Raw genomic sequence first — 15,690 nt, 5'->3', positions numbered from 1 at the left:
CTGTTTTTTAAAAGTTTACCCCATCTTTCAGTCAGTGAGGAGAGAAAAAGGAGGAATGGAAGACAGACACAGAAAAAACTATGGGAAATTGACTTATACAAGGCAAAACAATTAAATTGACCTCACAAAAAGTGTAGTCAAGTTTACAAATTAAACTTTAAAAATGTTTTTTTAAATCTAATTCTAATCATAAGTATTTAATTACGTCTATTAAAGGTGTTGCTTGTAGACTTAGGGAAAAAAAATTCAGACAGAGCTGTGATTTAAGTCAATAATTTTCCTTTAAACTATACTAGTGCTATTTAAGAAATAAATTAATGAAAATGTTGGTGCTCAGAGGAGTGTCAAAAGGGAAATATATTTGTTCATTTTTAGGAATGGGAGGATTGTTTTCTCAAATCTCAATGAGAGAGGAAAGCGACACGAAGTTAGCCAGATTTACTCATGTTAACTGCTGTATTTAGAATGACCTTCAGTGTGAAGTTCTAAAACAGAGGCTTTACCAAAAGGAACGTGCATTTACAGTGCTCAGTTTATCTCCACAACCTGCTTCACAATTCCAGACAGACTCCTGCTAATCACATATTAGAAACCAAAGTTACTTTTGCTTATCTTTCAGATTGAGCCTCTTTTAGGGATTTTACTGAGAGAAATAAAGAGCTACATATCTTTATAGTTACATGAGGAGATAGGGCGAAAAGGGGGACCAAATATTTTAACACAGAACTTCTAATATGTTCTTGGGTTATTATAATTCACCAATATGTTCCAAAGATTATTTTAAATTATCCAAAACTAACTTCTAAAACTTTAAAGGGTATAAAGAGCTCACTGATATGTTTCTTCAGAAATGCAATAGAAAATTACATGAATGATGCTAACATAAAACAGTGGCTTGAATGTTCTTATAAAAGGGAGTGCTCTGTGTTGGGATAAATATACACATTTTAAACAGCACTTAGTTTCTTTAAATTACTATGAACTTATAAATCACTGAGTATATATAACACCTAACATGATTTTAGTAACAAGGCAGATTTGACCATAGTTAAAGCTCAAGATCCTGTCCAGCAAATCATTTAAGCATGTGAATTGTCTCATATATTTCAATAGGGAAACTCAAGTGCTTAAAGTTAAGCACAGGCTTGAATGCTTTGCTGGATCAGGGTCAGACTAAACTTAAGAAGTAGACCCTACCAAAGGAAAAAGAGGAGTAATGGACCATGATTTAACTCTAGGTGCTAAAGTGAAAGTGAGAGCACATTTTGTAAACAAGGCTATCATCTCACACAATATCCCCACTACAAACAGGAATGTTGCTACTGGAACAGTACTTCACTACAAACACAAGTATTGAACAACAGTTAATTATGTTAACTTTTAATAATTCATTTCCAATTTCTGCAACTCCTAGCCAACCAAAGATTTCACAACTTCGTTAGATACGGGGGAAAGAAAGTTCAACATGTACTTAAACTTGAGAAAAAAGACTTCCTGCCTATCTGGGTTCTGAAAGTGATACATATAATATTGTCCAAGTAAAGAAGAATTATCGCTACTTACAACACATTTGATTTCCAACACATGTGCAAGGAATTTACAAGAGATTCCCCTATTATATTTTCTCTTCTATTTGAAGGCATTTTTAAGTGATCACACATAGTCCTGGATATCTATTTATATGCTGTTTGTACTTTCATACTATCTACAGAACCTTATAATAAAAAAGGCAGAACCTGACCTATGCAGTTCTGTAACACAGACTTTTTATCCAATTTAAAGACTGCAGTAAAAAAACCCCAAAAAAACAGACGTGTTACTCCAGTCGGCAATAATACAAATCCCTGGGTTGCAGTTGATGGTTTAATGGACTAACCGGAAAAGTCAGTCAGCAAGTTTCAGAATCACATTACATCCAACCTTCTCCAGAAAATGTAAAACTAAACAAAGAAAGCATGTGCCAGTGTATTTCCACAGATAGGTTTAAAAATATAGCTAACGATGCCAGGAATACAAACTTTGACCTTTATCACTTGTATGTTCGAGAAGATCCCTAAAGAGCTTTTTGTTATGAAAGCTTATAGTCAAACCACCACAGCTGGAATTTAACACCTATTCACTTCCCTGACCTTGTTTTTTCCTGTTGTCCCACAAAACAGCAAAGCAATCTGGACAATTTTGTTGACTGGGTAGAGAGCAGAAACTTACAAAACAAACTAAACATATCCAGGAATGCTGAATGGCAACAGTTCATCTCTACACATCACTTATGCAGGTGCAGTATGTCTACCCATTTGATAAATTTGAAATGGAACTTTCAGCAGGAAAGCAGATATTTCTGTGGTGTAGACTTGCATGCCCATTCCTAGAAGCAAATATTTAACTTCTTGGGAAGATACTCAACTACATTTAACATTCTTTAAAGTCCTCATTGAAATCTTATATTTTGTTCTCTGAAGATAGAATTCTAAAACTCATTATTTCTGCTTTAACATCCTGCACTCACATACACGAGCTAGTCTTTCACTAAGCACAATAATTATTAATGAATTGTTGTAACAGCAGTTGGTGTTTTAGCAGATCAAGGCTAGGACTGCGTATTCAAGAGTTAACAATAAAATTCAGACAAATCACAGGATAACTGCTTAAGTGAAAGAAGGTGTGGAAAGATTGTTAGCGAGGAGATCAACATAGAAAAACTTCAGGACGCCTCTTTAGTGTTTTCTTTCTTCCCCTTTGGAAACTGAATTATCTTAACCTCTAAAAAATGCATTTGATAATGCTGATCAATTGGAACCAGGAACAATCTGTCATATTATTGAAAGTTCACTCTTGACTTTTCCTTGCAGGTTATTGAGAAGTCAATCAATAAGTCATCCCTTAAAGGTGGGGTTTTCAACCTTTTCCAACATAAGTCACTTGTTTTCCTTAAAGAACTGTACACACACCCTAAATGCCAAACCTCAAATAGCTTGATTAATCAACCAATGCATGTTCTTTTTTTTTTTTTTTTAAACAGGATTTGTGTTAGAAAAATAAAGCTTTAAGAAATGGATTGTGTAGGAGGGAGATGCAAGTTTACCTGGAAAACCAATAGAATTTTTTCCCTTGGGGCAGGTTTTTGTTTGCTTTAGATGGTTTTTTGTTGTTGTTGTTTTCCGAGGGGGGGGAGGGGGGAAGGTGGCAATTGTGGACGAGGATGTTGCAAAATATTTTACTATTCCTATGAAATCATTAATACATTCAAATTGCTTTTTTTAAAACCAAGAAAACACTGGACACTTTTTGAATGGGTACCAACCTATTACACTACCCCTATCACGTGGAGATGTAGTTAGGATTAGTTAACACATTTCAAAGTTCAATAATCTAAAGTATTATTCTACATAAGAGTAACAAAATCAAACAAAATTTAAAAGTCTTTCTACATAAAATGAATCATCAACTGCTAAAGTTAGAAACACTCAAGATATTTCCACTTTTTTCAGATGGAACTAAAAATATTGCCATTAGCTACTAATGTTATTTAAATTATATTATATTTTCTATTTTATACTCTATTCTACTAATATTGATAAACACCTGCAGTATCATAGTAGCTGTCACTGATGTATATAGTTGTTGAGCTAAAGCACATTACTCTAAAATAAATTTTTTACTGAATTTTTTAATTACTTCCTTTTTAAATAAGGTACAAAAACATTCAAATGAAAATGTTCATAGAGTATGAAAACAAGTTGTTCTATATTCAAATCAAACACTTACTGTTTGGGTCAAAAAATTAATAACAGCATTAACCCAAGTTATAGGTTTCTACAACAATCCATAATCTATCACAACAGTTATGATTTCAAAGCGTCAGAAAAATTACGTAAAAATCTCATTCAACGTGTTTATATCATTTGCAACTTTCAGTTGTATCTGCTGCCTTTGTTGACTGAGGCCCTTTTATCCTGCAAAAGGATCCATGTGGATCCAGTTTCAGATAGGGTCTGTCAGTACAGGCATCCATTCATTCATACCCAATAGCAGAACTGGACCCTGGACTAAGTGTTTTTTAGGATCGCAGAGTCAGTACAGCTATAGAACAATGAGCTGGGTTCTACTCTGCCACATGCATAATCAGTAGAACTGTTATCTATGGTTCGGATCCTGCAGTTAGAAATATGCAGTTCAGACCCTTATGCCTGCACAAAGCACCGGTGAAGTACGAGAGGGTCCACACAAGTGGACCTCTATGCTTGGGAGGGTCTGTCAGGGGCCTAAATTCTTCTTACCAAATCTTTATTACTGGTGATGAGGCAAGAGGCAGAAAGACAACATCTTGATTTGCAGATATCAGGCTAAATTTGCAGTAATAGCCATAAAAAAAAATCCACTGTCAACTGATTAAATTTTATACAAGAGGTCATTAAGAAATACCCATGGAAACACTTTGGGGAGCACTTTTCAGAGGATACCACCACTTTGCCATTATATTCCCTTGACTTTTTAAACTGATTTATATTATTTAGGATGTTTTTGCATTGTAAGTGGCTGTGCAGCAGGGCCAAGTGCGCACTTAATAAATAAAGGCCCCGATACTGCACTTGACTTTGCATGAGAGAAACACTGTTCCTGTCTGTAGCCCCTTTGAAATCAATGCAGCTCTACACAAATGCAGAGGTTTACCCACACAGTCAGAGGCAGGATAGGGGCCAAAAATCATTTATTCATCTATTCACTCCAATCTCTCCCCGTTGATTACAAGTGAGCTAATTTACCATTTTAATGGAACCATTAAGCTCAATACCATAACAGAGTAACCATGTGACCTATTACTGGAATCCTTGTCCTTCTTCATCCCATTTCCAATTATTCTTTGGTTTTCCTCACTTGTTGCATCACATTTACTATTATTCATTACTTGCATTACCACACCGCCTAGGAGCCAGAGTCATGGATCAGGATCCCACTGTGCTAGGTGCTGTACAAATGCAGAACAAAAAAACAGTGCCTGCCTCTACATAGTCTCTACATAGGCACAGCAGTCTTCCTGCATGATCTACATAGTAGGAATGGGTCCTTAGATTAGAAGGTGCTCAGGGTAGAGATCAAGTCTTTGCATATGTTCTTTGATATGCTTGGTACATTTGGGTACTGTCCATAGCAAGAAAGCAAGCCACAGCTTTTTGTCTCAGGATACATAACCCCCAGAAGCCCCTACAGAGGTACGGGCTGTGACACTATCATCAGCATTTTGAGATTACTCAATACCATGTCTCTTTTTGAACTGACATTATAGACTCCAGAGAGTGGTTATCAGGATGTCATAGCTAAATTGGCATTTTTATTTGGGTGAGATAACTATATAACTCAGTCAAGAACAGACCAAGGTGACAAGAAAATTGTGAAAAACGTGTCCATTACTCAAGCAATACAGCTGCAGAATTCAGAAGTCACCCTTGCCTGCACACTGGACGGGGTGGAGGGAGGGGGTCAATGTTGTGGCTATGGCCAAGAATGGCTACTGCCATCACCAACTTATTAAAACACCTGTTTCTCCTTGACATGGTCCACAGCCAACCTTTCCTTTGTCACATCTCAGTAACGGTATTGTAATGAGTTCCTCACTGTGTTTCCCTTGAAATGCATCTGGAAGCTGAAACATGGCTGCTGCCTTGTAAGGAGGAGGAAGATCAGTAACGTGGACTTGCCCTCCATGGCCTACACTGGCTTCAAGTATTTCAAACAGTTCTAGCTCTTTGTTCATATACTCAGAGACCTAAATGAATGACTTCATATACTAATACAATCTCCTCTTGCCTTATGTGCCTTCCCAGCAGTTACATTCAGTTTGAGAGGTCTACTGTTAAGTTAGGGTCAGAGACTTTAAGGTCAGAAGGGATCACTGGTCAATTATTATTAATTTATATATATTACAGTAGCACATAGAGACTCCAATCAGAGATGTGGACCTCATTGTGCTAGGCACTGTATACACATATAACGAATGCCACAAAGAGTCTCTTACAATCCAAGCAGCAATCAAAATCATATTATAAGGTAGGGTCTTCCAGGAGTTAGCCTGGATACCACTTTTTTGGGGGTTTATACTATTATTATTTGCATTGCAGTACTACATAGAACGCCCAGTCATGGGCCAGGACCCCATTCTGCATCTGCTACCATTTTCTCCCTGTTCCTCTCTAATTAGTTGGAAATGGATCATTTTGTGCCAGGGGGCTTGAGATGGATGACAGAGCAAGGACTTATACTGTCTGGCTGGTTGCTCTCTCTTAAGACTTATAATATTTGGGGGGAAAGGGAGCCTCTTTGCTTTGCTTAGATACTTTGCCAATGCACCCGATATATTGATCAAATAAACTAACTTATGTCAGAGGCTGTTTGACAAAAGACAAGACTCTGAAAATCATTGTAAATAAGTCACTTTTCTGGAGCGTGCCGGTCTTTAAAAAAAGAGAGAGAGATCAGGACTTGTATGAAGAAAAACAAAAAAGTCACAGAATCTCAAACCACTAAATCAATGCAGCATCATAAGAGCAAGCTGTCAACAGTTCTTGCTAGCACAGGAAATACTGCCTCCAAGTGAGAGCTCCCTAGCCAGTGACATAGGGCTAGTGCTTACGTTACATCAGGGTAATTGCTGTCAGCATCTGCTAACAAGGCACACCACAACAGAATGCCCAAGAGAGACCTATGGAGATTGTGGAGACCTCTAAGAAAGCAAATCAGCTAAGGAGCATTGAGGAATACCCTAAGCCCCTCATATAGCTGATCCTTTATCTCATAACTGAACTTTAAGCAGCGGCCAACCCAGGAACTGTCATTAACAGATTACTACCATGACTGCTATATAGCACACATGTTCCACAGTCTAGTCCTCAGTGTCCAGGCCAACTTCACACTATTAAATCAACATACTGTCAGCTACATGACAGAAACCTTATCCGTCAACAGAACATTGTAGGTTGCTCAACAACCTCAGTTAAAAAGAATCCAAATCACAATTATTAACCAAAAAATGTAACAAAATGGTAATTGATATGTACTCTTCCTTATTTGTTCCAACACAATCATTATTTCTTCTGAGATTTTGGTGTATTTGCTACAACTGTATACGATATTTAAAACAAAAAAGATTAATTTGTCATTGGATCACAATTTGTCATCATAATACAACATTACTTTCCAGTCAGCAAGTTTCGATTCCAAATCTATACACACATTTTGTACTGGTATAATGTTGTCAGTTAGGGTTGTGATTTTTTTTTTTAACTGAAATAGTTATACCAGTACAACCCCTAGTGTGGGCACAGTTACATTGGTATAAAATACTGGTACAGCTTATTCCCTTACCTGCATGGGAATAGCTACACAGGAATAAGATGGGTTTCAGAGTAACAGCCGTGTTAGTCTGTATTCGCAAAAAGAAAAGGAGTACTTGTGGCACCTTAGAGACTAACCTGGATTTGTGAGAAAACCTGGATTTGTGTTGGAAATGGCCCACCTTGATTATCATACACATTTTAAAGAGAGTGGTCACTTTGGATGGGCTATTACCAGCAGGAGAGTGAGTTGGGGGGGGGGGGCACGGAGGGTGAGAAAACCTGGATTTGTGCTGGAAATGGCCTAACCTGATGATCACTTTAGATAAGCTATTACCAGCAGGACAGTGGGGTGGGAGGAGGTATTGTTTCATGGTCTCTGTGTATATAATGTCTTCTGCAGTTTCCACGGTATGCATCCGATGAAGTGAGCTGTAGCTCACGAAAGCTCATGCTCAAATAAATTTGTTAGTCTCTAAGGTGCCACAAGTACTCCTTTTCTTTTTACACAGGAATAAACCACCTTTATATCAATATAATCAATACATCATCAGGGGTTGCACTGCTTTAGCTGTACCAATATAATTAAAATGGTAAGATCTGTAAGTAGCTAGAACCCTGTTATAAAGTTATAAATATATTTGTTCCTGAAAACAAGTGTATTGTCATTAATAAAACCCACTCAGTGAAGCAACAACCTGCATTCTGCCTACGCTGAGCTAAGCAACAGAATGATCCTGATCAGATGTTAAATGATAAATACATTAAATGAAAATCTGTATTCAAATGACTTGCCATACACATCCTCCCCTTCCCCCAAGATAATCTACCAACAAGCCATCCAGCCAAGGGTTTCATAGCCCTCCCAATCACCAGGGTGCCTGAGTGCCACTGAAGCATATGGGCTGATTTTCAGAGGAGCTGAGCTCCCATTGCGAAAGTCAATACGTCTGAAAATCTGGCCATTGCCAGTTTGTTCCTGACACTACGGCTTAAAGCTGTCAGGCTATTTCTTTGTTTACATTTGTGCAAGGAAGAAAAACTGGGTGTGATCTCTTCATAACAGCAGTAATAAATGGAGTGCCAAGTGACTTCATCTGAGGCTCATTCCTCAAGCTTGGCAATATACGAGCCTCCAAGAGGGCTCTGTTCTTTCATTTCACCCAGCCTGAGATGCACAGGTCCTGCAGTCACAGGGCGAGACGGCAGGGAAGGGGCTCTCCGCCTGCACAAGGGAGCAGGGCCTATCGTTTTAGCGTAACCAGGTTGCCATGGCAGGATCCTGCCCTTTTCTTGCAGTTCGCTGGGCTGGGATCGCGGCGCTGGGTGTGCCACAGACAATGGCGTCAGGAACAACCTGTCAGCTCCTGCCGGAACGCTGCTGCGGCCGCCGCCCTGCAGGACCTTGGCCAGGCAGCCCCGGGCGAGAGAGGAGACCTAGATCGGTCCCCTAGTAATGCCATCTTCCAACACCAGCTCTCAGCCTCCCCGGGGAGGGGGGCCTGCAAGGCCAGCGACCCTCCTAGGCCCCCTCCCAAAAGAAGGGAGCTTTTCCCAGTCCAGCCTCCCCTTCCCAAAGGAGAGGGGACCCCCTAATGCCAGAGCCCGCTGTGTCCTTTCCTGGGCGGGTTGTGCGGCTGCTGCCCAGGGGCCGGGCCCTGCTGGAACAAACAAAGGCGAGCCGGGCCCCCTGCGCCCCAGCCAGCCACATGGCGAGAGAGCCGGGGTCCCCGGCGCTGCCGGGACGCCTCTCCCCAGCCCAGGGAGGAGGAGGGGGCAATCCCCACCCATCGCTCGCTCGCTCGCTCGCTCCCTCCCTTCCTTCCTTCCTTCCCCCGAGAGCGGACCGGGGAGCCGGTTCCAGGGCGGGGCTGGCTGCCCAGCACCAGCCGGAGCCCAGCCGGACACATCAGCCACCGGGCAGGGCCCTAGAGGGGCGCAGCCCCCTGCAGCCGCGGGGCAGCAGCCCAGCCAGCCGGGCATCGGAAAAAGGGAAGCCGGGGTTTGGGGAGCGACGGCAGCCGCGGGACCCGAGGGGAGCGCCCGCTGCGGACCCCGCGCTCACCCGCTCCGGTGCTTGCTGTCCATCCGCTTCTTCTGCCTGACGGGCTGCAGGGGGATGTTATCGGTCATGGCCGCGGCGGCTGGGCGCAGCCGGGGAGGAGCGGAGTGGGATCGGCTTCCCAGCAGCGCCTCGGCCCGGCCTCTCCGCGGTCTGACAGCGCCGGGGAGGGGGGCTGGGCTGGGCCGGGCTTCCAGCACGCAGGTAACGTGCCCGCTCGCCGCCTGCCACTCGCACCGGCCGGGCTCAGGCCCCCTGCGCCGGGCGCTGCACCCCTTGCGCACCTCCTCCAGCTGAGCTATGGCACTGCACCCGTATACCCCACCCCAGCCCCCTCCTCACCCACGGGTCACTGCACCCCTAGACCCTACCCGCTGGACACTGCACCCCAACCCACATCCTCACCGAGGGACACTGCACCCCACACCCCATCTACTGGTCACTATGCCCCTAAAACCCACCCGCCTGACACTGCACCCCCAACCCCCATCCTCACCCACTGGACACTACACCTCACATCCTATCTACTGGCAGTGCACCCCTACACCCCACCCCTAACCCCTATCTTCACCCACTGGACACTGCACCCCACACACCATCTACTGAACACTGCACCCCTAAAACCCACCCGCCCGACACTGCACCCCAACCCAAATCCTCACCTACTGGACACTGCACTTCTAAACCCCACATGCTCGACGCTGCACCCCCACACCCCATCTACTGGTCACTGCACGTCTAAACCCCAACCGCCCAACACTGCACATCACACCCCATCTACTGGCCACTGCACCTCTAAACCCCACCTGCCCAACACTATACCTCCAACCCATCTACCGTCCACTGCACCCAAAAACGCCATCTGCTCGACACTGCACCCCTAAACCACACCTGCTCGACAATGCACCCCCACACCCCATCTACAGCTCACTGAACTCCTAAACCACATCCACTGGACACTGCATTCCATGTGCTGCACCTGCCCATACACCTCAGGTCACTGCACCCCTTCCCACTGCACCTGCCCACAACCCCTCTGGGAAACTGCCCTCAAGCCCTATACCTCCCCCCCCCCTGCACTTTCATGCCCCAGGCACTGGGTACTGAACCCCCTCCCACTGCACCCCCTCATCCTATCTACTTGTCACTGTTCTCTCTCTCAGATACCCTCCCAACTACTACCCAACACCCACCCCCGCAGGTACTGGCTCCTTTACCTCACTGACTTCCTGCACTCCGGCCCCTGGGCACTGATCCCTGACACTGTCCTTACAACCCCACCACCACCATCACCAATTTAGGTCAGTACAGTTCCCTCCTATGGCTACTCAAACCAGCTGGACTAAACACTATCCCAGTGGTTCTCAAACTTTTGTACTGGTGACCCCTTTCACATAGCAAGCCCCTGAGTGCGACCCCCCCCCTTATAAATTAAAACCACTTTTTTATATAGTTAAGACCGTTATAAATGCTGGAGGCAAAGCGGAGTTTGGGGTGGGGGTTGACAGCTTGCGACCCCCCACGTAATAACCTCACAACCCCCTGAGGGGTCCCGACCCCCAGTTTGAGAACCCCTGCACTATCCCGTTTACGTTCCCATGCTCTGTGCCCCTACAGCTTCTCCAGGCATCCCATCCCACAACACAGCTGCCTCCTCCTCCTACTCAAACAACAAGTTTCAGACCCACTGTTCCCCCTACTACACCCCAGCTCCCTTTTCTGTCCCTACAACTCTCACAGTGTGTTAAGTACTTCCTCCTACTGCCTTCTCATCACCCTTGTGCTTCTTCATAGTTCTCCCTCTCCCCCAGCTGCTGTAACTTTCTGCCTGCTCCTGGCAACACCCCAAGCACTGGATCCGTCACTGGGAAGACACTGATGTGGGAAAAGAGGTCTGGAGTTTGACATGGGGACTTAAAGGGGAGCAGACATGGTTGGGAGGGAGGCTGCCAGGAAATAAGGGTTTCAGGTGGAGATGAGGGTGGAGATCAGGGGTGCAGGAGGAGATGCTGAGGGACGGACTAGCACTTGTCTTGCCTGGCTAACTAAGGCAATGTGGGGAGGCGGAGGCGATCCACACCATGATACAAGGCTACCATGAGGTCCTCCACTTGGAGTGTCAGTAAAGAGTGTCACCTCTCCTCAGGAGATGCAGGATCAGCAGATGGGTGGCTGTTCCCTTGTCCCCCACTAAGAATGGCAGGGGAGTGTCCTCTCTTTCCTGGAGCAGTCAGGGATGACCAGATACCAGCACCCAGGATGTATCTGCTTGGGTAGTCTAAGCTCTTCTTTTTTGACTATAGCCAGCATCCCCTGCTGGGGTGGTGCTGGCAGAGCTGCTGGAGTGTAGAGTCTAAGCACTAAAACATCAGGGCTTGTGCACATTAGGGTAAATGATGGGTGGGTGAGTTTTGTTAGATGTTTTAAAGCCTTAGGCTATGTCTACACTGTGCACCTTACAATCATGTGGCCATGCCGCTGCAGCTGCATCATTTTAAGGTGCACCGTGTAGCCGCTCTTTGTCGCCGGGAGAGGGGTCTCCCGATGACAAAATAAAACTACCCCGAACAAGGGGCGGTCCACACCGGTGCTTTTTGTCATTAAAACTTGTTGCTGCAGGATATGAAAAAAACACACCCCTGAATGACAAAAGTTTTAACAACAAAAATGCAGTGTAGACATAGCCTTAGCATGGACAGGGTGAGCTGTATTTTAACACATTATTAGGCTAATACAATACCAAACCCCACCTTTTATCCATAGTGATGCATAGGGCAGTTCACCCCTCTCAGAGCTATTGTGTTATTCTGTCTGCCGACTCAGGCAGACATTACTATATCATTTACACTCAGTTCATGTTTTCAAGCTTTCCTTTGCAACCATGAAAACTAGAACTCACTTAAAAAAAGAGAGAGAGACAAAGTGGGTGAGATATCTTTGATTGGACCAACTTTTACTGGTGAGCGTGAAGCTCTCGAGATTACACAGAGCTCTTCTTCAGATTTGAAGAAGCGCTCCCTAAAAGCTTGACTTTCTCCCCAACAGAAGTTGGTCCAATCAAAGATATTATCTCACACACTTTGTCTGCGACCAATGTGGCTACAACAACACTGCAAAAGAAAGAAAGAAAGCTCAGATTCTGACATAAATACCTGACTACAGAATGCCTTAATGTGGGCTTGCTTCCTTCTCCACCTGAAAATCTTCCTGTGGTGGGGCAGGGCCTGAACCCAAGGTCTATCACCTCCCAGGTACGTGCCCTAACCACTGTACTACAGCCATTCCTACTCATGCTCTCTCTATGTGGCCCACTGACTGTTCCACTGTGGATAAATGCTAAAATAGTCATTGGACCAGCGAAAGAGTGTAAGCAGGAATGACTGTAATCCAGTGGTCAGGGCACCCAGCTGTGAGGTGGGACCAGAGGCGCAGACTTTCTGATTTTCCTGGGGTACTTGACCCCTGCCCCCACTCCACCCCTTCCCCAAGGCCACAACCTGCCTCTTCCTGCTCCTCCCCTTCCCCCCCGCCACTGAACAACTGATCAGCAGAGGATGGGAGGGAGGACCTGATTGGCAGGGCCTGCCAGTGGGTGCTGAGCACCCACTATTTTTTTTCCATACGTGCTCCAGCCCCAGAGCACCCACGGAGTCTGCGCCTATGGGTGGGACCAGCCCCCCTTTCCACCCATTCTTTCATGAGGTATCTACAGTGGAAGAGCTTCATCAGGAGAGAATGAGGGATACCCACATCAGATTGTCCCATTGCTCAATGATTAGAAAGTACACCTACGAGATGGGAGACCTCTCTTCAAGTTGTTTCTCCCCCTTGTGCAGGGAGGGGGGAATTGAAGCTGGGTCTCCCATGTCCCAGGTGAGTACTCTAACGAACTTCTCCCTGGTTGGATTTTGAATGGGACTCAATCTGATCAGTGTGCTCAGAGGCCACATACTGGCTTGAGCCCTACACATGACTTTGGCAAATGTGGACTACCATCAGCAAAACTTTTGCTAAGAAAACTTATTCTATAAGGAAGTTGTTTTAGGAAAGAAGCACTGTGCATATTATCACATAGTTTCTCCTTGATTAGCATATATTTTAATGAGTGTTGCTAAAAGAACCTTACTTCTCTGTATGGGTTTTTATATCATCCATTTTTACATAAATATAAATTTGAAATCATTGTTCTCTTAATATACTGAAAAGTGGGAAGTATTCTATTTTAGCTGTAAGTTAGTTAAAACCTACTCTCTTTGCCTGTCTTTCATTCATCTTGAAAGCTGTCCAGGTTTGGTACAAGGAAAATGCATGATAGAAAGTTATTAACTTTATCATTATTTTATTTATTATTTGTTAAGCAACAGTGCAAGTGTGCCCATGCTAGGATTAAAGGTGCTACATTTCAGCTCAGATGTTTTAAAACCCTGGTGCCAGCAGGGTAAGCATGTGCTGTGTTGTACAGGATACAGTTCCTGTCCCAAAGAATTTACAACCGAAGGCTCTGATCCCACAGAGACTTATGCATGTGTTTAACTTTACACACCCTGAGTAGTCCATTGATTTTAAAGTTAAGTGCTGGAACAGTTTTTATAGTGGGGGTTCTGATGATGGAAACCATATATTTGGTGTTTGTGGTTACTACTTCAAGCTGTGGGGGAGGGGTGTGGTAGCACCCCCAGCACCTCGAGTTCCAGCATGACTGCTGAGTCTCATTGCCCATCCTCACACTCAAGAGGGCAATTGAAGTGGGATTCCCTTAATTCCCCATAACCAGTCCACCTCATAAAATGTCACATATGGTTATACAGGAAGCATCTTTTTACGACATTTTTCCTCAGTATTAAAATGCCATCTCCTTCAGTTGCAGGAATAAATTGAGTGGGATGTTTTATTGTGAGATAGAAACAGGCTGGTAACATTCTCTCAAAGTGATAATTTAATAAGAGTAGCAATCAAGGCACCTAAACAGGGTATTATATTATAGCCAAGAAATGCTTTGAGAGGTAATGTAATCGGTAGTAGCCACAAAACCACTCCTAACTGTAGTCTTAGACTGAAAACCTAAGTCTGTTTGTAACTGATATAACCACCCCCCCCCCAAAAAAGTGTTATTCACTTTGACTCTGATTGGCACAAATAAGAGCTTTAAAAGATTATGTTGTGCATCACAATTTGGCCACAGTTCCCCGTGCTTCGGGATGGAAATAAGTTGCACTGGTCCTTTCCCTAGTGCAGCTGATGTCCTCTTCTGTGCCAGTTCCTCACACCTGCCTGACTATTCCCTTTCCACATGCAAGAGACAGAAATAACTCAGCCCCATGCTGTGACACACGATGCTGGTAATTCTAGCAGAGAAGTAAGGTGGTTCATAGCATGGTTCACAAGTTGGCCCTTCGCTGTTACAGGAATCTTTGCATAATCATCCGAGTGACAATGAACATTAATAGAGATACAGCAACAACAATAGAAGCACTCTCACAGACCTTGAGAGACAGCCAGTCCTTGCTTACAGACAGTCCCCCAACCTGAAGCAAATACTCATCAGCAACCACACACCACCCAACAAAAACACTAACCCAGGAACCTATCCTTGCAACGAAGCCCATTGCCAACTGTGTCCACATATCTATTCAGGGGACACCATCATAGGACCTAATCATATCAGCCACACTGATTATGGAAATGGGCCATCCTGATTATCACTACAAAAGGTCTTTTTTCTCCTGCTGATAATAGCTTAACTGATTACTTCATTATAATTGGTATGGCAACACCCATTTTTTCATGTTCTCTGCATGTATATATATATCTTCCTACAGTATTTTCCACTGCATGCATCCGATGAAGTGGGCTGTAGCCCACGAAAGCTTATGCTCAAATAAATTTGTTAGTCTCTAAGGTGCCACAAGTTCTCCTGTTCTTTTTGTTATTCCACAGTCCACTGACTCACTAACAGAGCGTCTTGCGGTACAAAGAAGCAATCTTTGAGAGTCAAACTCCTGTGGACTTTCATTTCCCACCCTCATTTTGTGTTCTGCTGTTTTTCATTTTGTATTGAGAAAATCACAGTAAAAAACAGTAGCCTTCAGAAATGATCTAGGCTGAACTGTAGCCAAATGGGCAAAGCACTTTTTGGGTAGGATTAGCCTTGTTAAAGACACTGCATACACTCTCTTGGGTATAGCAGCCACACAGTTCCCTTGTTCACCAACCCTTGATTTAGATGGGGAAAAAACATGATGCATATTTCCTTTGTATTTTCTGGATGAATATGAGACAGTCCCCATAAAAAAAGTCTAT

General features: G+C 44.0%; 1 protein-coding gene across 2 annotated transcripts in view; it reads right to left on the bottom strand.

Moving 5' to 3' along the window:
• ATP9A (ATPase phospholipid transporting 9A) overlaps window positions 1-15,690 on the bottom strand; it is a 103,255-nt gene that overhangs the window by 74,429 nt on the left and 13,136 nt on the right. Inside the window, exon 1 of one of the 2 annotated variants that reach the window (XM_077832092.1) lies at window positions 9,394-9,461. The exons of the other annotated variant lie outside the window; for it this stretch is intronic. Coding sequence (XP_077688218.1) covers window positions 9,394-9,461 — 68 coding nt within the window. Of the gene's footprint in view, window positions 1-9,393; window positions 9,462-15,690 lie in introns of those variants that run through there. 2 annotated transcript variants of the gene reach the window in all.

Source organism: Eretmochelys imbricata, chromosome 13, assembly GCF_965152235.1.
Source record: "Eretmochelys imbricata isolate rEreImb1 chromosome 13, rEreImb1.hap1, whole genome shotgun sequence".
Classification (NCBI taxonomy): domain Eukaryota; kingdom Metazoa; phylum Chordata; order Testudines; family Cheloniidae; genus Eretmochelys; species Eretmochelys imbricata.
The sequence above is the reverse complement of the archived record's forward strand: the minus strand, read 5'-3'. Positions and strand labels throughout refer to the sequence as shown.